Source organism: Erigeron canadensis, chromosome 2, assembly GCF_010389155.1.
Source record: "Erigeron canadensis isolate Cc75 chromosome 2, C_canadensis_v1, whole genome shotgun sequence".
Classification (NCBI taxonomy): domain Eukaryota; kingdom Viridiplantae; phylum Streptophyta; class Magnoliopsida; order Asterales; family Asteraceae; genus Erigeron; species Erigeron canadensis.
The window spans coordinates 5,118,363-5,141,251 of NC_057762.1; the positions used below are offsets into that span (position 1 = coordinate 5,118,363).

At 33.2% G+C, this 22,889-nt stretch overlaps 2 protein-coding genes and 1 pseudogene across 2 annotated transcripts; 1 reads left to right on the forward strand and 2 right to left on the reverse strand.

Annotated features, from left to right (window-relative positions):
* Nucleotides 1–220: 220 nt before the first annotated feature.
* Nucleotides 221–7,086, reverse strand: LOC122587573 (annotated as a pseudogene).
* Nucleotides 7,087–8,711: 1,625 nt separating this feature from the next.
* LOC122587574 lies at nucleotides 8,712–12,255 on the reverse strand. Its single transcript, XM_043759754.1, has 10 exons — nucleotides 12,115–12,255; nucleotides 11,715–11,746; nucleotides 10,510–10,715; nucleotides 10,326–10,422; nucleotides 10,081–10,214; nucleotides 9,852–9,936; nucleotides 9,620–9,740; nucleotides 9,337–9,524; nucleotides 9,238–9,244; nucleotides 8,712–8,858 (listed from the first exon to the last, which is right to left on the reverse strand). The coding sequence occupies exons 1-10, from the start codon at nucleotides 12,253–12,255 to the stop codon at nucleotides 8,712–8,714; spliced, it is 1,158 nt and encodes a 385-aa protein (XP_043615689.1).
* Nucleotides 12,256–16,142: 3,887 nt separating this feature from the next.
* On the forward strand, nucleotides 16,143–20,004 carry LOC122586896 (serine/threonine-protein kinase PBL34-like). Its single transcript, XM_043758917.1, has 6 exons — nucleotides 16,143–16,620; nucleotides 17,875–18,212; nucleotides 18,637–18,772; nucleotides 18,854–18,990; nucleotides 19,090–19,213; nucleotides 19,403–20,004. Exons 1-6 carry the CDS (start codon nucleotides 16,464–16,466, stop codon nucleotides 19,876–19,878), a joined length of 1,368 nt encoding a protein of 455 aa, XP_043614852.1. The 5' UTR covers nucleotides 16,143–16,463; the 3' UTR covers nucleotides 19,879–20,004.
* The last annotated feature ends 2,885 nt before the right edge of the window (nucleotides 20,005–22,889 follow it).

The window sequence follows — 22,889 nt, forward strand, 5'->3', positions numbered from 1 at the left end:
AGAAAGCAAAATTAATCAGATTGTTTTTGTTAAGGAAAAGGGAGTAAAATCAAAGGGTAAAAATTGTAAAATACTAAAAGAATATAATAGTCAAAACTGGATCAGTTCTCTTAGCATAAAGTATAGATTGATATTTATATAAGCAGTAAATTTTATTACAAAGAAAAAGTTATAAAGATTAAATCTATTAAACATGGAGTATATAAAAACATATCTTGAATTATAAATCTGTCAAAACCTCCTTGAAGACCACATTTTTAGTGGTGTTTGTAACGTTCCCCTCTTTGTCCAAAATTAAAACCTTCAAACCTTGTTTACTTTTGACTCTTGAAAGTGCTACATAAAGTTGACCATGACTGAAGACTGGGTTCTTTAAGAATAAACCTACTTGGCTCAAACTTTGTCCTTGACTTTTGTTAATAGTCAAAGCAAAGCAAACACATAAAGGGAATTGTCTTCTTTGAAATCAGAAAGGTATTCTTTTGTCTGATGGTGTTAGTTTCATTCTAGGAATGAAAGTAATTTTCCCAACATTGCTTCCGGAAATTATCTCGGCTTCAATAACACGTTCCCCGAGTTTCCTTATTTTAAGTCTTGTACCATTACATAATCCACCTGGCTGGTCGATATTTCTAAGTAACATAACTGGGACTCCTTTTTTTAGAGCTAAATGATGGTTTGGTATGCCAGCTACCTCAATAGAATTTAGGAAATCTTGATTGTATAAGTGTTGGTTAAAATCAGATCCAATTTCCGATTCACAGATCGAATCAGAACTTAAATAGACTTTCTCTTCTCCGTCAATTTTCTCCATGATTGTTTCACTGATGAGATCAACTACTTCATGTGTAGGTGCGAGAATTGATTTGTCTTGAAAAAAGTTGGATCCAACATATTAGAGGAGATGTCAGGATATATTGAGTCAACAATTGAATCAATGGGTTTGTCACTTTTGTCTTTTATGAGGATGTCATCCGGAATCTAAATTGTTGCTTCGCCATCATTGGGTTCATTTATTGTACCATTTTCGAAAATCCATTCACCAAATTCTTTTATGTCTTCCAAATTAGTGGATGCTCCAACAGTTAGTCTCATATTTTTCGTTAGCTTCAAAAGTTTACAATGATGCCACAAATATGATGATTTAAGTGAAGCCATAACTACATCTTGTCTTGAAGCATTAGGGATTACTGGCAGCACTTGTCTAAAATCACCGCCAAAAACTATAACTTTCCCACCAAATGGCTCATTCATGCTGTTTGGGTTGGATGATCTTAGAATGTCTCTAAAAGTCCTATCCAAAGATTCAAATGAATGCTTATGGACCATTGGTGCTTCATCCCAAATAATGAGTTTTGTTTTACGTATTAGTTCAGCAGAATCACTATCCGGACGAATAGAACAAAATGATGTTTCATCAATATTTATTGGAATAGCAAACCTGGAATGAGCTGTTCTTCCACCTTCAAGTAATAGTGCTGCTATCCCACTTGGGGCAACATTCAACACAATTTCTCGCTTAGAACGGATTGCGGCAGCTAATGTTATCCAAACGAATGTCTTGCCTGTACCACCATAACCATACAAAAAGTAAACACCTCCCTTGTTTCCATTTACAGCATCCATTATGGTATGATATACTATTCGTTGTTCATCGGTTAATGCTGAATAAAGTTGTTGATGTTCGATTCTTAATGATGTAACATTATATGCGGTTGTCTCATCATCAATCAACCGATTTCCTTCAAAATGGATTAGGTTATTTTCTGGATGAGGCATGGTGTCATAATCAGTCAAAGAGCGACCGGTCCTTTTCAAAAGTTGTTCCATTTCGTTTAATGTCAGATTTTGGATTTCATCTTCTTCCAATTCGAGACCTGATTACATATCGCATAAATTAGATACCATATTTAGTAAAAAATAATTTAATTCTACTTGTTTAACAAAACATATAGAAGAAGTTAATAAGGATATAACCTTGGTTTTGATGTATAAGTCTTTCCCTATGCAATATATCTTCGGACAAAAACTTCCATGTTTTGTTCCAAACAGTACTGGGAAGTATTAGACTTTCTGATATCAGTAGCATAACAAACATTGTACAGAGAAAATGTACAGAAGCAGTGTTGCTAGCCTCCTCAATGCACTGAATGTATTCATTATCATCATCCAAAAGTCCTAACTCGTAGCAAGCCTCTTTAAAAGTTTTACAGACCTTCCCATTAACTGTTTTGATTTCCTTATATGATCTTGTCCCTCTGACGTGATTAAGCAAGATCCTAAGATAAAATAAATCACCTTGTGAAGGGGAACAATGATGGATTCTCCCTATAGGTTTCCCTCGTTCTCGCCGAATCCATTTGTTTAATTTTTTGTTCCAAACGAACTTTGTTGGAAATTCAGCATAAGTGCACTTGCGAGCTTCTCCATCAACGTTGTTGCATTCCATCCTTTTAAGAAACTTGGATGTATTAACGGATTGTTTCTCAAGCATGTACTCCTCAAAAAGTATCTGGATCAAATATTACGCTATGTTGTTTTTCTAAATGAAATGGGAGCCTAATCACTGCTGGATGCCTTTGATGAATATCATAGGCAAATATTCTCCATGTAGCTTCACACACGGAAACATATCTATTTTTTTAATAAAGAAAAGAATAATTATGATGTACAATAGTTAGTTGATGGTATCTATATATGTAGACATATGCATATAAGACTTTGTGAAAATAATGGGAGATAGTATTCATACCTGCAATCAAAAAACTCTCGAATTTCATCTTTTTCTTCATCATACAATCCTGCTGTAACTCAATCTGGGCCCTTGTTAATGTATTTGAACAAATATTTAATGGATCCATACTGATTGCACCATTCTACGTTAATATGAGCTTGAAATAATTTCAAAAGTGTGCTGTTATAAGGAACAACATAGCTGTTATCTAAAGGTACATTGTTTTTTATAACAGTTCGGCCATTATCACGTCTTCGATAAAGTGGGTAACCCTCTTTGTCAACAGATGTATCTTCAATAAGTGGTTTGGGGTAATTTTTTTAACATTTTTTCTCAACCATACATGGAGAATCCAGATTAGCTTCACCACCAGGACCGTGAATCATAAAATCCTTTACCAAGTTATATAAGGCATGGTCGGTTTTTTCATCGGGGATTTCGGCAGAAATGATGCGATCAATATCTTTAGGTTCAGGTAATTTGTATTCTTCATTTAAGAAAAGACAAATGTGTGCATGTGGTAGTCCTCGTTTTTGGAATTCGATGGTGTATACATCTGTCAAAGATTAATTATAATGTTAAATATAATTTGATATTTATAATACAATTACAGTAATTATTTTTATTTAAAAAAGGTGTCAACTTACAAGCTTCCGTAGGTCCAAATAGTTGTTCTTCTGTAACAATCTTGATTAGTTTGTCCAATTTTATCTTAAACATTCTTGCGGCATAGTCAGCTCTATCCTCTGCACTAAGACCTTCGGTTGTCAAGATTCTTATAAGTTCTGGCCACTTTTGGTTGCAAGTAAATGTTATAAAAAGATCTGGATAACCAAATTTCTTGCAAAGTGCCATTGCATCATGGTAGTTTTGCATCATATATCTCGAACTTCCAGTAAATGAAGATGGCAGGATTACACGTTGTCCAAGATAAGTTGCTTCTTTGTTACCTTCATTCATCACCTTGACCAAGTTGTTGTAACTTTCACATCTCAAGTTTCCTTGATTGAATCGTATATATGCTATCCTTTCAGACTCGATCATGGTGTATGCATCAACTAAAAATTGTTGTAGAAGTTTTCTTGATTTCAGTAGCAATCTTGGTATATGTCTTTGTTGAATCATGTAAGCAAAAAATTGGCGCATTGTTACCCTGTTTGATTTGCCTGTATTAAGATTAGCTACATTCTTGTGATTTATGTCTACACGATAGCCATCTTCCGCATACAAAAAAATCAAGGGATATTGAAGGGCAAGGTATTGTGGATGAAGTTCACTTATACGTTGTAGTTGACCAGAATGACTTTCAATTATTATGTCTCGGTTGTCATAGCTATAATCAATGTCCTCGGGGATCAAAGCTGCAATTTCTGGTGCAGTTGGAAGATTGTAAATCCTGCCATCCTTTTCTCTTGTTCCTATCAGCTTCAACTTGAATGTTTTGTTTGGATTTTGTTCATACCTATCCCCGGCTAGACGGAACATTTTAACCAGTGGGTTACAGTTATCCAACACTTCTTTAATCTCCTTGATAAGATCTTTGTCTAACGGTTCGATTTTTTTTTAGGATGACTGGTCATTTGGTCTGTTGATTAATAAATAGGTAAAATTTATGTTAATCAACACATACATTAATAAAATGCAATAATATTACGATTAGTTGCGCTTAAATATGGAGTTTGAAGGGTTTTTATTGGTAACAAACCTGACTGCATTCAATCTGTGTTCAACCTCATTTGTAGTGTCATAGATGTACATCTGTGAAAAAAATGGACTTGACTCGTCAGGAGGAACTAAACTGCCCAATCTGTGATAATTCTAACCTTGGATGCGATATATATATGGGCCTCGTCCGTTATTAAGTTTAGTATCGACTTTTCCACCCATGGATGTAAAAGAGAACATGCTCTTGTATCGACGAATATTATTCAAGAAATGTTTGCTTTTTGGGTGGTTATTTGTATACAGGTTCAACAATAATTCAGGAGGTTCTTTTGGGAAAACCGGAAGATCAACTTTTCCACTGTTACAACACAATGTATATGTTCCTGTTTTGCCTTTGGCGGTACCTCTTAAAGTCTCGCTATACCACAGCAATGCTCCACATGATTGACAAGGGTAAATTGGATCACCTTCGTCAATGTACTCTATTTGATATACAAAGAGTAATTTTGTTAGATTTTGATATAAAAACATATACAGTATATAATAAAGAAAAGCATATAGATGATGAATTAAGTAAAACTATACCATTTGAAATTCCACGTGGAATGACATTCATATTGACATCTTCATCATCAGCATCAGCAGCAACTCTTTGGGTGTCTGAATATGTATAACCATTATTCGATGTATTTCGTGATTTGTTTCTCTTTGCTTGCAGTATATCTTTGCGCCGTTTTCTGGCTTGAGCAAAAGCATCTTTAGAAGTTTCTTCATTCATCCGTGAAGTGCTGCCAATGGTTTCACGTTTTTGCTGCAAAATTGCTTTTCTTTTTTTTTTCTTGATTCAGTTGTAAGCGAAGTTGTATTACGTGGCTGTCTTGTTCTGGGCACAGCAAAACCATCTTTAAAGGTTATCTCATTATCTGTGAAGTGTTGGTAGCGGTTCCATGCGTTTGATGTAAAAAACCTTTTTGGTTTTTTATGCTTTCAATTGCAGATGAATTTTTGTTAAGTGGTTGTACAGTTCTGGGTTGAGCAAAAGCATCTTTAAGATTTACTTCTTTGATATGTGAATTGTTAGTAAGCGTCTCACGCTTTCTCTTCAAAATTGCTTTTCGATGTTTTCTTGCTTCTGCCGCAGATGTAAGTTTGTTAAGTGGGTGTTTTGGCAAATTCTCTACAATAATAGATAGCAATAAGATAATTAGAGATATTTAAGTTTATTGTTCTTTTATTTAGTCTCTACTTCTTTATTTTGATTATTTTTTATTCTTTTTCTTCACGATACAACTATGTCATTTAATTTTGATGTGTGTCATATAATTTTAAATCAGTTAGAATAAGGAAAATGAATAGCGTGACACTATATTAACAACGTACCGTAATGAGGATTTCTAACATTACTCTTTGCTTCAATAGCTATGCCTTTTCCTTTGTCGAATATGGAGTGTGAAGTAATCAAAGGGTAGGATTTTGCACAAATATTTACTCATGTCGTACCACCATTTGACGATGTTGTATTTTGTTTTTATCTTAAAGATGTACGACGACCTATCTTTGATTGTGATGTATGATCTGTTGGAATCTGAGTTTAAGAAATCTCAAAATAATGCAACAAATTAGTAACTCCTTGTTGTGAAATCTAAATTATATATGATAGTATATAAGGCAAACTAAAGATTAATAGAACGATATGTATTGGTTATATTGCTTATGTGTCAAAGTAAATTTAAGCTTTAATTATTAGTCATATTAGTTTAGTTTAGTTTATTTATAACATAAACTTAAGAGGGATAAGGCAGATAAGCGTGATTTGGTTTTGGTTGATATGATATTCTTATGATGTAACCAGATATAATAAAACTCGAGTATAATAGATTTGAAAGAAACTTAAATATAAATAAAAATGATAAATTATTATTATTAGAACTAATAAAGCTATTAAATATAACTACCGTTTATAACTTAGAACGAAGGGAAAATAATAACATGTTAATATTCAAGATAATAAGAGGAAAAATAAAACTTATTTTGATTTTGATTTACGATCCAACACCTTCTTCAAATTAGCTATTTTGTCTTCGAGTTCAGCAAAAATTCTCTTAGCTTCTTCATGGTCTTTGGCAACTTTATTCAGATGTCTTGTAACATAGTCAAAAGTGCTAGACAATTTTTTTTCCATGTTTCTATAGTTTTTCAAATCCGTTTCAAGATTTGTGAAGCCTTCTTTGAATTTTTTCCAAAGTGTAATATCTTCATTCGATATGTCACCTACAAAAACTATTATAAGTATTAGAAAATTTATGAATAATCTGGAATAATAATGCATATTTATGTAAATAGGAAGTTACCATGGACAGTTTTCTTTCGTTTATATAAGCTATCAAACACCTTTGTGAACGTTGGTGCTCTTTTGTCAATAGATGCCAAAACATGGTTAATCTCCTGTTGAGTATGTCCAGTTTCATCAAAGTTTGCGATTATGTTGTCAATCCGGCTAGATAATAAGTTACTTGTTTGATCATCCACATTGAGATTTGTGCGTTTTCTTTTCAAAAGTGATGAATCTGCGATGATATATTACAAATAACTTATAAATATAAAATAAAAACTTATGATCTAAAAGTTAATTGATTAGTAAAATTAAAAGTTTATAAGAAATTCGTACCTTGATGTCGACCTGCCATCGATTTAACAAAGTAAAAGAATGTGAAAAAATTGTATTACAATATTGATGATGATGTCATAAATTAAGGTCTATTTATAAAAGAATGAAAACTATAATAAAGGAAATTATGATTCATCTAAAATTTATGGAAAGTAAGGTATAATTGTTTCGATTTGTCACATATATATATATGGAAAGTAAGGTATAAATAGTTATTATAATAACCCAAATAATAATAATAATAATATATGTAAATAGGAAACTCATAACATGTTAAAAAAATATGATTGATATTATAATTACGTAGAAGGACCTATAAATATGATCATGTAGTATTTTGAAATTATTAATATACAATAAACTTATTAATATGGTAATAAGACTCATATATTTTTCTTACCAATTATGGATCAACTCTAAATTAATTTTTGAATTCTACAACTAAAGATTATAAGGAATCTCCGGATCTATGCTTATTTTCAACTCCCCGAAGCATTTCGTCGCTTATTATGTTCTTCTTCGTCTCTGGGTGCCTAGGTATCCACCGTAAGCCTTTCCTCGTTTGAACGTCGCCCATAATTTTAAGGCTATGTCATCCTAAGGTGTTGCTAAATGGACGGATCTTATCAACATCCATGAATGATAAATCATAGATCGAACCGCTGTATCGGAAATTTTGGGTGGTATAATATCTCATCCATATCCTCTCAAATTTTTCATGTAGAAAGACGAAAAACTACATTATATACTCACTTAGACTTAGATAGTAGATACTTATATTATATTATTTAAAATTTTAATTAATTGTTAATCTTAATAGATATAGATATCACGAATACCGCCGCATTGCACGGAGAGCATGCTAGTTATTATTTATCTTAATTAATAAGTTCCAACTGAGTATTGTTGTTAGGTATATTTTTTAGATTGACAATGAAGGCTTAGATTAAATGGCTGGAGTTATTCTTGGTTTTACTTCATGTCATGTAACGGCTTATGGTCTGCATCTCGTAGTCTAGAGTACGTGTAAGGCTTGACCATTATAAAGTGAGGCGTCCCCTGGTTGTATGAAAGTTTTGAATTTTGATTTATTGATCACAACGGTGTTGATTTGGGAAACAATCCTGAGTTTACCGGTGACAATTATAACAGTGATAGTGGCTTTTGAGGGTAATTAGTGTGTTCAATACGTCTACATGGTATATAAGCTGTCAAGTGGCATTTTTCTTTAAAAGGTGATATAATTATCATGTTGTTATATAGTACGTACTGTTTTTAAAAATTATAATGTAATTATTGGAAGTGAACACCTTGACACCGTGTTTAATATCATGGAATACCTTCCTTAATATTATGGAAAACTTGTACAACAAACAGGTATTGTTAACAAACCGGTTCAACAATACCATTTATCAATTTAACATGAGGAAAGAAACTATAAATATTATAAAAAGAAAAAGGAAACCATGAATACATTATTATCGATATATATCTCAAAAGATTATTGTGTGAAAGAAACCATTGTCAAAAACTATTGAAAAAAGTAACAGAGTGCAAAACATACATCCATGTCCAAGAAAATCAGGGGGGAAAAAAATCTAAATGGATAACACATTAATTGATGGACCTATAAGACTACTCCTCTTAAAGATCAGTGCAACGAAGGACCTTTCTATTCTTGTTCATTAAACACTCGACAACTTCGGGATCATTGTCCGAGTCAGTTGTTGAATTTTTTTCAGTTGGACTTCTCAATGAGGTTTCACTATCAGCTGCAACAGATGACGTGTCCTAATACATAAAATAATAAGGTTTTAAACTATTGTAGGTTTACAAATTAACCAATTAAGAACTTAGAGAGATAAGGGCAGAGTTTTCATAACGTGTCCATATTGAACTTCTTTTTAAAAGCTGCAATAGTTGGATTATCATCGGTGATTAAATTGACAGTATAGTAGTGATAATCCTCTCGCCTATTGTACTATGAAATTTGGAACCTAAAGAGATAAGTTTTGCCAATAATTTCAGTAAGTTCTTCAGGAATGATATCCGGATCATCAAGATATTTTTTCCTCAGATCATGAGCACTCATTCCAATCAGCATCTTCATATGGTTGTCAAACTATTTGAATGATGAAGATCCGGTATCGTTAATAACACGGATGCACACATTGAACCTAGTATCAAAATAACGGAAATAGTTTATCATACATGATTTATAATTATTATCTATGTAAACTTTATATATTATATCTATTATTCAACCTACTTCGGATAAAGAGATTTAGGATTAGGACCACATCCGGGGCACCTTAATCCATTACCAACATAAGTCTCTGTTTTTTCGGCTTCTTTTATCTTATAAACCTTTCTGCGGCAACTTTTACATGCTGAATGCCACCATGGTTCGTCAGCATCAATGCTATCAATTGTTGCATATGTAACATAAGAGCCATCCTAATATTCAAATAATTTATATCAATAATCATTCACTATATTTATGAGCGCAAACTTGTTACTTGTGAAAACATAGGGAAAATATGTATATGTACCGGTTCATGTGTCATATAATCAGCCAAAGTCACATGATCACAATCTTTTAGAAAATCATCTGGGTTCATGATTGTAGACTGACAACCTTCGATTTGTTCAACTTGACCGTTTCCATCATATCTGAACATTTACATGATATATTAACATTGTATATGTGTTTGATGTATTGTTTTACATAATTATATGGAGAATTCGATAAAACATGATGTTATTAACAGAATGTGGAATTACCTTTCTACAAATGCTTTTATCTCATCAATGTCATTGTTGACAAATAGCTTGGATCCATTAAAAGCGTTTGCAACACCCTTATTTTCTAGATTGATAAATATTGAAATTCAAACATAAGGTAGAGGTAAGAATGTTAGTATAGATAAGTACTATAAAAAAAGGTTGTTAGATATATATATTTAAAAAAAATAGATACTTACTACTAATGGAAAAAGTTAATATAATTTACCTCTGTACTGGTTAATCTTCCCAAACTGAAGGATGATGACAACCGGTCGGTCTTGCTCTTGGTCTTGCTTTGAAACCTCATCAGTCAGAAGTTCAATAAATTTTCCAAACAATGTCAATTTGATTTGAACTGATCTGAAATATAGAATGCAAGGGACAATCCATAACTTTGAAATTAACAAACGAAAAATAGCACAAACTTAAATCTAATAGTATACAGATGTAAAGATGAATGAGATAACTTACTCTAAGTCCTCAAGATAACAGACCATCCTGGTTGATTCGACACCTTTCCTGTCAAAGTTAACAATATCTCCCATCTTGCAAAGACGTCCAATGATATCTGATCAATATTGTACATGGAATTAGAAAAAGATATATGTTCACATTAGTTAAAAAATAATGAAACAAAGGATGTGTGAAAACTAACCTACACAATCATTATCTTTAATCTTATCATTAGTGGCAATATCAGTAAAAGATGTGAAGTTAAAAGCATGGCGGGATCCAGTGAAATCTTGAATTGGCCTAACGATAGTGGTTGGTGAAAATACAATCTTATACTTATGCGCGGTTGGCAAAAATTTGTGACCTTGGACAGTTCCATTAGTAGTAATAGTGAAGTTGTCAGTCCACCTAACAAGATGTACAAGAGATCAAGATATAACAAGATATAAGGTTAGACAATAATAATCACAAGTTATATCAAGAAACCCGACTGGCAAGTAAATCGAAACTAGATATGACTAGTTAGAATTACGATCCAGATAATGGATAAGAGTAATAAAGTATGATTGCTTGAAACTATATAAATTACTAAATATAATCAAGTATTATGGCAATGAGTCGAGATGTACTTTTCAATGTATTTTATTTATTTATATAAACAAAATACAAGAGTTGTTGCGGAACAAAGATAATCACACTTGTGAAAATATCTAAACAACCCCAGAAATACAAATGATCTATGCTACGAGGAATTACTCGTAAGAATACTTAGAGTAATATCACACGTTGCAATTGCCAAAGTTCCAAGCAATATTGCAAGTGTGAGAAGTCTTATATTTATAGGCAAACATGTCCTGACGACATGGCAGTATGCCGTACAAAATATGGTTGGATGGATTTGTGGGACAAATCCATAACACGCTTGTTTAAGGTAAAGTATGTAAGTTTCTTTGATGTGACTTAACATACTTTATTCTCAACCTTTTGCTAAAACTTTCCCAATCCCAGGTTGATAGTAATTAACCGGGTAAAGGTAGTTAAAGCTGCAAAAAGACTTTCCTCGTAATCAGTGAAAAAGTGTTGTAAGTACTTTTTTACTGAGCCTCTTCAGATTCAACTTCAGGTAAGATCTTCTCTTTCTCTGAGCTCTGCTTCTGAGATGATCTTCTTCTTCAGTCTTCAGTCTTTGACTTTCGTCTGAACGTCTTCAGTGTTGGTTGATTCTGAATCTGAAGTGAAGCTTCAGTGAGCTATATTCTGAATGACTTCAGAATCCTGAGCAAGCTTTCTTCACTGAGCCTCAACTATTTTGAACAAATTATACTTAGTCGATTTTCGACCTAACAGAAGTTCTTCATAAAAACTGTTGCACCGTCAATCATAACATTCTTCCACTGATCTATTGACTTTCCTCTTATTGAAGCCGCTATTCTACCTCCCTGTTACATTAGTATACCATATGCGTTAATTCTACAATTACAATCTAAAAGGTTAAAAATATGATGAGTAAACTTTAACTAAACAATACAAAAAATTAGAACAAAGAGGTATTTTCATACAACCATATAATACTTGATATGAACCGGCCAAGGAGGAACTTAGTTTGGAATTGTAGCCGTATAAGCCTTATTAGAGATATAATTGATATGAGTTAGGTGTGACATTGTATTATTAAGCGGCACTGTTAATATATCATGCTAGTCCAATTTAGGCAACACAAAGAACCCAAGTCTCAGATCACACACATACAAAAAGCCAATTACGGTAAAGAAAGTAAACACACAATATGATGAATAATATGTCAAACCTGTTCATCCCCCAAGATAAGTTCCAACATAGGATCTTTACCACTAACACCTTGCCACCAAGCATGCAAGACTCGAACTCTTACACTTGTATTGCGTGTCCTAGATGTTACCGTTCCAAGCATAGTTATGGTTGTCTCCATCTTACTGAAACATGAAGTTTTTATGTAATAATTATAATCAATAATTTTTAATAACAAATAATATGAAACAAAATCACAGGTCATTGATTAAGAACATGATTTACTCACAACCATTCATTAATAATAGTTAAAATTTTGATATATGAGGGCGAATACTAAATAATTAAATAAATAAAAAATAGACCCAAAATAGACCCATTAATTGATTAATAATCTGTTAATAAGCAACAATACATAATACCAACGGAATGAATAAACGTAGTGAAAATTACGGAATCGTAAATAGAACGAATTAGGGTACCTGAATTAGGGTTTCGTAAGTAAATCGAATTGGGGATTCGTTTAAGTTCTCGTACGTAAATAAAATTGGGGATTCGTGATAAACCCATAAGATTTATAGACATGAGATTCATAGTAATTAAGGGATTTTTGAGTTTTTAGGAAAGTAAGGTTTTAGGAAAGTGAATATAGTTTTACAGCAACTCAATTGAACGTATGTATGCGGGATTTATTCTTTGAGATATTGATGAGTGGGCGATGTATTTAAAGTTTTGTTTTGGAGAATACATTAAAATTGCTTTGTAGAGTAAGTGGCAAATCTGTGTTATACGTTTAACATAGGTCGCGGGTTCGAGTCCCGCAAAAAAAATATTTATATTTAAATTAATTAATTTAAGTTCAAGTTTTAAACAATGTACATGTGGCAGCTTAGGTGTCAGCGTTTAAGAGACCCACGACGTGAGATCGCCATGTAAGAAAAAGATGATGTGGCGAGATCTGAGGTATACCACATCATCAGATTGAGATAGAGATTTATATATATATAGGTCTTTTACCCGCGTGCGGATTTTTTTTAAAGTAGTATAATAATAAACTATATTATGAAACATGAAAAATATAGTGACCTCTAATCCTTGGATGATAGATTATGTAATGTGAACTCCATGCATAATGTTTTAACATACAAATAGACCTAAATTCAGGTTGAAATTTGGCATTGAGGACTTTTGCTATACTTTAAAGAATTGTTATAGTTGGTCGAATACCCGCAACATACAATAAGGTCAACAAAACAAAACAATGAAGTGTAGTGTAGACCTACATGTAAAGTTGAAACACGCGAATTCGATTTATTGGAGTGCCCAGAATATATGATCAAGAATTAGGTGAAGATGTCTGGACTCTGAATCAACCTATTTTGATACATCTATTATCGTCTATTAGTTCATATAGAGTATATTATTTCCACATCATGATGATTGAATCTTTTGACTACATAGAGCTTGATGAATGTTTAACTATTTGTTAAATAGCAATTATATACATACACAAAATAAAGTTTAAAAAAACCTTTTTTATAGAATTACTAATGTGATTAGATTATATTACCATTCATCCTAAATACATACAAATGGAATCAATAACAAATGAATTTGTAATCGTACGTACAATTCTAACAAATATAAGGATTTAGTAATATAGAATTTGTAATCATACGTACTAAGTGACGATTTTATTAAAAATAAAAATAAATAATAATAATAATAATAATAATAATAATAATAATAATAATAATACAAACAACAACAATAATAAAGGGTATGTAAGAATTTGTGGATTTGTAATATTTTTGCCAAATTAATGTTGATCAATCCCATAAGTATATTGTTTTTCATATACGATCTATCCAATTTTATAGTTTTTATATTCTAATTTATACTATATTTTCTATAAAAAGATTGATAATTTAAAAAAAACATGGAGATGCCAAATAGGATAAATCTTATGTGGCAACATTTAAGTATAACTTTGATTTAGGAAGGATGACTTAAAAGGCTAGGATTTCTACGGTTTTAATATTTATATAGATAGAGAAGGGTTCGTAATTGATTTGAGTTATAATTGAAGTCTTTTGTGCAAACATGAATTAGGTCAGTTAGAACTATCATTGGCAAACCATAATATTGTTTGATTCGTATATGAATAGAGTATTCAATTAATTTGGCGATTTGGTCTTTACTCAAAATATGCATGTGGTCAAATGATCAAAATGTTATGTTCCATATATTTGATGGTTTTAGGCGGCTTTTTTTTTAAAGGTGGGAGTTCGAGTCTTGTTTTGTACAAGCTTGCTTTTATTAATCCTCAAATTGTAGTGACAAGAACAGACTTCTGATACGGTTGTTCGATTTGTATTAGGTCGTTGATTCGATATAAACCGCCATAAAATAAATCCATCATAGCCATACATACAATCAAATGTACTTTCATAGACAAAATTTTTTTATTATGTCTTACTTATTAGGGAATACTAGACTACATATCAAAACTATTATTATTTTTAGAGAAAATTATATTTTTGGTATATCAACTTGGCAATTTTTCCACTTTTAGTTTCCAACTAAAAAAATTACAGTTTTCATACCTAAAGTTTTGTGTTTTTTTCAGTTTTTGTACCACGTTCATACGACGTTAAATTTTGTCGTTCACGCCCTCACATGACAAACACGTGAGAGGTATTTTAGTCTTTTGACCCCCTCTTTTTATAGAAAAATTACAGTTTTGATACCTCAAGTTGTCAATTTTTTCACTTTTGGTACCTCAAGTAGACAACACTTTTTTATAACACATTAACACTTTATAATTTTCATATCACACATTAGCATCTATCAAACAATACAAACTTAAAAATCAACATAATCACCCGTAATTACACCAACAACATATAATATTAGGGGTGAGAGGATTCAGATCTCTTATATGAATCATATACCACCAGAGAGAATTTTCCGGCGACATGAGTTTTTTCTGGCCATCGATCCACCAATGCATCCGGTTCATCCACAATCACCCGAATTACACCAACAACGTATAATATTTCAAGAATAGATACATACCATTGGGTGTTTTTTTAGGAGCCGTAAAAAAATTAAAAATCATGTTTGTTGATTTTTGAGTGTGTGTTCTTTGATAGATGCTAATGTCTGAGATGAAAATTGGAGAGTGAAATAAAAATATGTTGTCTATTTGAGGTACCAAAAATGAAAAAACTGACAACTTGGGTATCAAAACTGTAATTTTTCTCAAAAAAAAGGAGGTCAAAAGACTAAAATACCCCTCACGTGCTTTTCACGTGAGGACGTTAACGACAAAATTTAACGCTGTATGAACGTGGTACCAAAACTGAAAAAAACACAAAATTTTAGATATGAAAACTGAAATTTTTTTAGTTAAAGACTAATAGTGCAAAAATTGCCAAATTGAGGTATCAATAATGTAATTTTCTCTTATTTTTATTAAATTGTATGGAAAGTATAAATTTTTTATACACATTAAATGCATGTATTTAGTATTATCCTTATTATTATAAAGTATATCATTCAAGTATTAAAAATATCATCCTTTAAAAAAAAAAAACAAAACTAATAAAAATAAAATAAACATGTATTTTAACCTAAAAATATATAGACGCCATACATACAGACATATGCGTATGTTGATTTCGCTTTGTTTATCACGCGAAAGATACATACATACATACATATATGCTTACATACAGAGAGACACAAATACTCCCTTTCCTTTCTCCTCGATAACTGCCCCTGCCCCAGTCCCAGTCCCAGTCCCTGTCTGTCCTCCCTCTTTTCTTGAAAAACTTTTCCTTTTTTACCACTCAAATTCTTTCTTTATTAATTTATATATCTATATTATAATAAATAATATAATTGTTTTTATCTAATTTTTAAATTTTTATTTATTTATATATCCTATATCTATCTCTGTATCTAAATGTGTCTTACCTCTCTTCCCTTTTTGCCCTGTCCTTTCCAACAAATTATAGTGTGAGTGTGAGAATATCCGGACTACATTTTTTGACTCCTTTTTTTGAGTTTTTTTAAATTAGTATTATTTCAAAAATCATGAATTATTTGCATATTTTAGTGTCATTATCTTTGCATGTCATTATATGATCTGGGGTTCATTAATTGGCAAATTTGACCTGATTTCTGATCTGGGTCTTGCTTCTTTTGTGTTTCAAAAACACACCCTTTTCAAGATTATGATAAAGTTTAAAACTTTCTTTACTGGGTATGTTAAAACTGGCCTAATTCATAATGGGCTGTGATTTAAATTTATTATATTTTTTGGGGGTAATTTATAGGGTTTTTTGTTGATAAAATCTTAGGTTTTTTTTTTCTTTGGAGAAAATGGGGGTTTTGAATGTGGATAAAATGAAGGAAAATAAGAAGAAAGAAAGTGATGGTGAAAATACAGGGTGTTGGATTAAGTTTAGATTTTTTAGAGGATGTATATCTGCAAGGTCTAAAGTTGAGAGTTCAAGTAGTGGCAGCAGCACTCAATATGGTAATCTTGAAAACTTAAATTTAATAACTTTTTTTGTAAGGATTTATTTTTCTTTTTTGTAGTTGTTTGTGATTATATTATCCTGCATTTACTTTTTGTGATATTGTGTATCAATGGTTTCCTATTTGCAAACTGTGGTTATGGAAGATATGCTTGTATATGCTAACTATTTCTCCCAAGTTAGTAATTTATTTGGTGTTAGATAAATTTGTTACTGATCAATAGTACAGGAGTAAGAAAATGTATGAACAAGAGTTCACTAGAATACCCCCTTTTTCAAATTTTAAGCTTGAAAATTTGGAGGGGAATGGTAGCTGTGATATGGCGGCTGCACATTGAAGGATTTAGGGCTGTGGTGGCAGTGAAACAGGGTTATATACTTGTATATCGAGAACACTAGTATCATTTTAGGCCCCCAATATAGAAATGTATGTCACATCGGGGAACATAAGTAATGAGGAAGTTATCTCTTTAATGTGGTATGACTGAAAAGGAAAGATTGCTTTCGGCTTTAGAATTTTGCGTGATTAGTATATACATGAAACTCCAGTGCATATATAGTTGCTTTATTCTTTGAGCATTGTAATGCTATAAAAAGCTTTATAACAAGAATGAACTATGTATTGTATGCTCTATGATCCTGTCGGTTGGAGCCTGTACAGCTTATTAAATCTGTTATATGACACTGTGACCCTGATTTCACAGACTTAAATAGATCGACTTGTAAATCATTATCAGGATGCAGGTACAGTTTAATTGGGATACTGTTAGCCACTACTCTCTTGCGAATCACTACTAAAACTTCCTATACACTTGGCGTGGTCTTCGTGCATGCATGTAACACCCCAATTTCAGGATTTATATTTTTAAAAGACCGTATTTAGGCACCTCAAACATTCACCCGTTCATATGTCTTCTGTGACTTGGTTTTAGTGTTTTACGCTTAAAATGCATATCCTAAAAAAGAAATTTCCGGTGTCCATCTTTAAGAAAATAGTTCTCTGTCATCTGAGTCTCTTGATTGCTTATTTATTTATGGTAATCTCTATGGCCGAAAGTCCTTCATCTATTAGACTCTATGTATTTCATTGTTAATAGCTATCGGAAACAAAATTTCTGTCAAATATTCAACTTTTTTAGGGTATAATATTAAAGAACACTCTCCTGGTTATTAATGCATAAATAACTATATTGTATTTTTAACTGATAATGACCGAATAAACTCCCTGATTGTATGTTTGTTACATGAACCAGCTGAAAGTAAATCGACACTTGATAATAGTACAGACCAACCGGTTGCTCCAGTTGCTTCATCTTCAACCACAAGTAACAGGGAAAGCACTACATCCACCCCAAATATTACCGAAGAACTTAAAATTGCCTCGCAGCTGCGAAAGTTTAACTTTTGTGAACTTAAGTCAGCCACAAGGAATTTTAGACCAGAGAGTCTACTCGGTGAGGGTGGCTTTGGTTGCGTATTCAAAGGATGGATCAATGAGAGTGGGAGTGCACCTGTTAAGCCGGGCACTGGTCTAACTGTTGCCGTCAAGACTTTGAACCATGATGGACTCCAGGGTCACAAAGAATGGCTTGTAAGCACCCTATCTCCCCTCCGATACTTTTTATGTATTTATATCAAATTAGAGGTATCAGAGCGAACTTGTCAGGTGGGTTGAGTAATGTGTAGCTTCATGATGTGGGTTAAAACGTGTTGGCTGGTCCCCATTGACAATAACAACTGTCTTTTTAAGTTTTGTAAGTAAGTAATGGTTTAAGTATTGATTACAGAAACCTTATCATTATTATGAAAATAAAAAGTTTCAAGAGCTTGTAAGCTGGCGAATTTGTTTTGAACAGTGTGGTGGGTAAGTTTTACTCATTGGACATTTGGACTCGGAAGTCACTTATAACCCAGAGTGACCCGGTTGGATAAGCGAGTCAATATTTTCACTTCTACAAACTATGAACTGTATGTTATACTATGATCGGCTTACTTTTATCTTTGCTTCATGACAGGCGGAGGTCAACTTCCTTGGTGATCTTCTGCATCCTAATTTGGTTAAATTAATCGGTTATTGCATTGAGGATGACCAAAGGCTGCTTGTTTACGAGTTTATGCCTCGTGGAAGCCTGGAAAACCATTTGTTCAGAAGTATGTGTATATTTAATTTTTATTTTGTGATGCATTTTAGAAATATTACTCCGTATGTCTAAAGTTCTCTTGCATCAACAGGGTCACTGCCCCTTCCTTGGGGCATGCGAATGAAAATTGCCCTTGGTGCTGCAAAGGGGCTTTCTTTTCTTCACGAGGAAGCTGAAAGACCGGTCATTTATCGAGATTTTAAAACATCAAATATTTTACTAGATGCGGTTTGTGGTTCTTGATATTCTAGACTTACCTTTATGTCATTATCTGTAATATCATGAGATAAATGGTGCTCTGTTGTGGTAACTGTACTTTATTTTTAGGATTACAATGCAAAACTTTCTGATTTTGGGCTTGCAAAAGATGGACCAGAAGGCGATGACACTCATGTGTCTACCCGAGTGATGGGAACATATGGCTATGCTGCTCCGGAGTATGTGATGACGGGTATGTTTTTTCATTCTAGTCTAGTAGTCTGGATCAAACGGTCAAAAACGATAATTTTAGGAAGGCCTTAATTCGGCTGGGGTCGGGTTGTCCCCCCCGCTACCACCCTTTACCAAAATTTTGTGTTATGATTTATGAATAGCTTATACGTTAGTTATGATTAAGAAAACTGTCATAAAATAATCTCAGGACATTTAACATCAAAGAGCGACGTCTACAGTTTCGGGGTGGTGTTACTTGAGATGATAACAGGTCGGAGATCTATGGACAAAAACCGGCCCAATGGCGAGCATAATTTAGTTGAATGGGCTCGACCTTATCTTGGAGAGAGAAGAAGGTTCTATAGGTTGATAGATCCCCGGTTGGAAGGTAGGTTCTCAATTCGAGGTGCTCAGAAAGCAGCCCAGTTGGCTACCCTTTGTCTCAGCCGAGACCCAAAGGCAAGACCGCTCATGAGTGAGGTTCATGAAGCCCTGAAGCCACTCCCAAACCTTAAGGATATGGCTTGCTCATCACCTTATTTTCAAGCAATGCAGTCAGAACGGACGGGAAGCCACTCTAGTAGTAGGAATGGGTCAAAAGGGCAGCCGCCGAGGAGTCTGTCGGTTGCAAACTCACCATATCACCAGAATCAAACTTATCGGTCTCCAAAACCTGTCAGGTAGCCTGTGGGTACTCTACTCATGGCTTTGAGCAATTTCGTACTTTGGTAAACCTGTGAAAATCCTGATTGATGAATTGGTGATATTTGGTTTATGTTATTGCTGAGATCCCCCGTTTTGTTTGCATCATTTGATGGTAAATTCTCCATTTTCTTTTTCTGTTCATTAATATTTACTGTACCTTGAAGGCTTATAGGTAGCAAAATGGATGAGTTTGGGGACGACGGTTAACAGGTAAATTCTTAGGGTTGGATTGGTTCAGGTTGGGTTAATCACAGTTTGTCGATCAAATGGTTGATATCTTTGTGAGAACCATTTACTAGTTTTTTGGTTATCAAGTTGGTTCAAATTTAAGGCTTGGATGTTCCAAATGACATATTTTACTTGGAGATAAAATCAAATAATAGAATAACTTTATTTGATAAATGAGACGAGCTCTAGTCGAGCTCAAGCCTCTAATTAATACTCACGAGCCGAGCTCAAGCTCTTGGCTCTTTCAAATTGAGCTACAGCCCCATTTACAAACATATATGTGTTAGCTAGAACTTCTTTTGAATAGATTTATAAAATTATCAGTTCTTTCTATTATTTTTTTATTTCTTTTTTTTTTTCTCGGCATTTGTGGAAGTTCCTTGTTGTATTTATTCACTCACCGAATTTTTGTGTACTTGAATTTCTTCCATTACCGACTTGCTCATTTTTTTTCTTTTAGTTCAAAAAGGGTTGAATATCTAAATATTTATATGACAACAATATTTAGTCTTTAGATAACAATTGAACGCCTTGAACGTCTTTCAATTCATCTAGCTGCAAAAGAAGGCAATTAACTTGCCAAGTAATGTGTTAAGGATACTAAAAGGGAAGTGATATTTCTACAACAGAATTATGTCATCTACAACGAATGTATAGACTTTTATGCACATAATATAACTAAATGATGCAGGTATTGTTATAGATAGCAAAAATGTGTTGTATGAATATCATTTCCCATACCAAAAAGAGAAGGAATATTATTAACCAAAGTTCATTTCTCGACAATGAACTCTTGAATCTCTATACTGGTATTTCTAGCACCACCCTGTAATTAATCTCAGCAACACTTCATCGCCGACTTTCAGTGAGGTCACTGGAATTACTTTCGCTCCATTTCCTACACCAACTTAAATCATTAAGCCATCTTTTGGAGATAATAGACCAATAGCCTCCGCATTTTGCGGCAAAATGCTGTAACAAGTTTCCTTAACCTGTCTCATTATATATTTCAACGAAACTGAACAGGCAACTCGTCATCTGGGTTGATGGCAAAATTACCTCATTTGAGTTTGATACGAATAATCAACTGGTAACAGCAATTAAACCACAAAACAAGTAAAAATTCACGATAAAACAGAACCAATGTCGGTTGTTCACGATAGATAGATATATAAGCGGGTTCGACCCCTAATAAATCCATAACCAATGAACTTAATCCATAAAAGCCTAGATGGCACACAGGCCTTATTAATCGAACCTTAATAATAAAAACCGTCACGTAACTAATTATTTACTACTTATGCCCCTGGAACCACTGGACCCATTCAGCCCACACGACCCATATCAGAGTTTCTGGCTCAACTGGCATTATATTTTTCATTGTGTCACTACGGTATTAAGTAATGTTTAAGCAATAACAAGAGGTCCATATTCCACTGTCCACAAATAAATGTTAATGTTTACGTATAAACTGTTTGAAAAAATATAGGGTGGGATTGCCCCTCTCTCAAGAAAAATATATACCGGAGTGGAGGACCCATGATTGATAGGGACGGGTAGCACAAATTTTTTTTTATTGTTGACCTAATATCGACGTAAAATAACGATAACGACTAAATTGTTACGATATTTTAGGATTTTTGACTATTTTTAATGATTAATAAAAGTTTTTGGCACTTTGATAGTTTCTATTTATCATTTAATTGCACAAGTACGTCTTTATCAATTTTATTATTAGGATAATCTTTTGAAAGTTTTGAATTAGTTACATTGACGGGTATCCCATATTTGATTGACCCGTAACACCAATAATTAATACATCGTTTTCCAAAAAAAATTACACTATATGAATCTAGCAAACCCATTGCCCGGGCTACCCCTAGTTCTATGTAGGTCCGCCTATATTATACTGGTAATATAAATAGATAAAAATAGTTTTGGGGGTTCTTCAGTTATATGAACAATGACGACGGCTGCTTCTTCTTCAAACGCTCTGAAGCGATTCCTTGTGTCAAGTATGAAGAGATCCCTTGTTCCGTTGATTCGTCCGGCAGCTAATTCTCCTTTAAGTCGTTTAAAGAGGATGACACCCGGTGTCTCTAATACCCACCTTCCCCTTTCTTCTAAGCCTTTCTTTGGTTTGTCAACCCACTCTAATTATTTTTTTTTATTCTTTTTTTACAGTAATATACTAATATCAATAGAGTAACAGATACTTTGGGCTGTTACTCTTTTCTTTGGGCTGAAGATTAACATTTCCCTTTTATTTTATCTATTCAATTAATGGGCCTATGGGTTTCACAGGTTTAGACATGGTGTGCACTTTCAGAAAATACACAATAATAATAATTTACTGATTAATGTTGTCGTCGGAATTAATATGTACGAGTGATGGATAATTTGTACTCCGTACAACCCATGGTTTCGTATGATCGTATCTATAGTCAACCTGCTGTATTTGGCCCTAATTCTACACCCATTTTACTTTAAATTTAGAAATCTACACAAACGTAGATTATGGGTTTTGGGTCAGTTTGGGTTCTGGGTTGGGTCAGCTTGGGTCAGGTTTGGGTCAGCTTGGGGTCTGGTCAGGTTGGGTCAGGTTGGGGTTGGGTTAGCTTGATATAATTTACACATAATCTACACAAATGTAGATTGCGGGTTTGGGTCAACTTGGGGTTCGGTTGGGTTAGCTTGGGGTTCGGTTGGGTCAGCTTGGGTTGGGTCAGTTTGGGTTGAATCAACTTGGGCTGGGTTAGGTT

Excerpts from the sequence above, each read along its gene's own strand:
- LOC122586896 (XM_043758917.1), top strand. The coding sequence starts at position 16,464 with ATGGGGGTTTTGAATGTGGATAAAATGAAGGAAAATAAGAAGAAAGAA. Across the intron at positions 16,621-17,874 it reads TGGCAGCAGCACTCAATATG|CTGAAAGTAAATCGACACTT; the intron begins GTAATCTTGAAA and ends TACATGAACCAG. Across the intron at positions 18,773-18,853 it reads GGAAAACCATTTGTTCAGAA|GGTCACTGCCCCTTCCTTGG; the intron begins GTATGTGTATAT and ends TTGCATCAACAG.
- LOC122587574 (XM_043759754.1), bottom strand. The coding sequence starts at position 12,255 with ATGGAGACAACCATAACTATGCTTGGAACGGTAACATCTAGGACACGC. Across the intron at positions 10,716-11,714 it reads GCGGCTTCAATAAGAGGAAA|GTGGACTGACAACTTCACTA; the intron begins GTCAATAGATCA and ends ACATCTTGTTAG. Across the intron at positions 9,937-10,080 it reads GAAGATTAACCAGTACAGAG|AAAATAAGGGTGTTGCAAAC; the intron begins GTAAATTATATT and ends TTATCAATCTAG.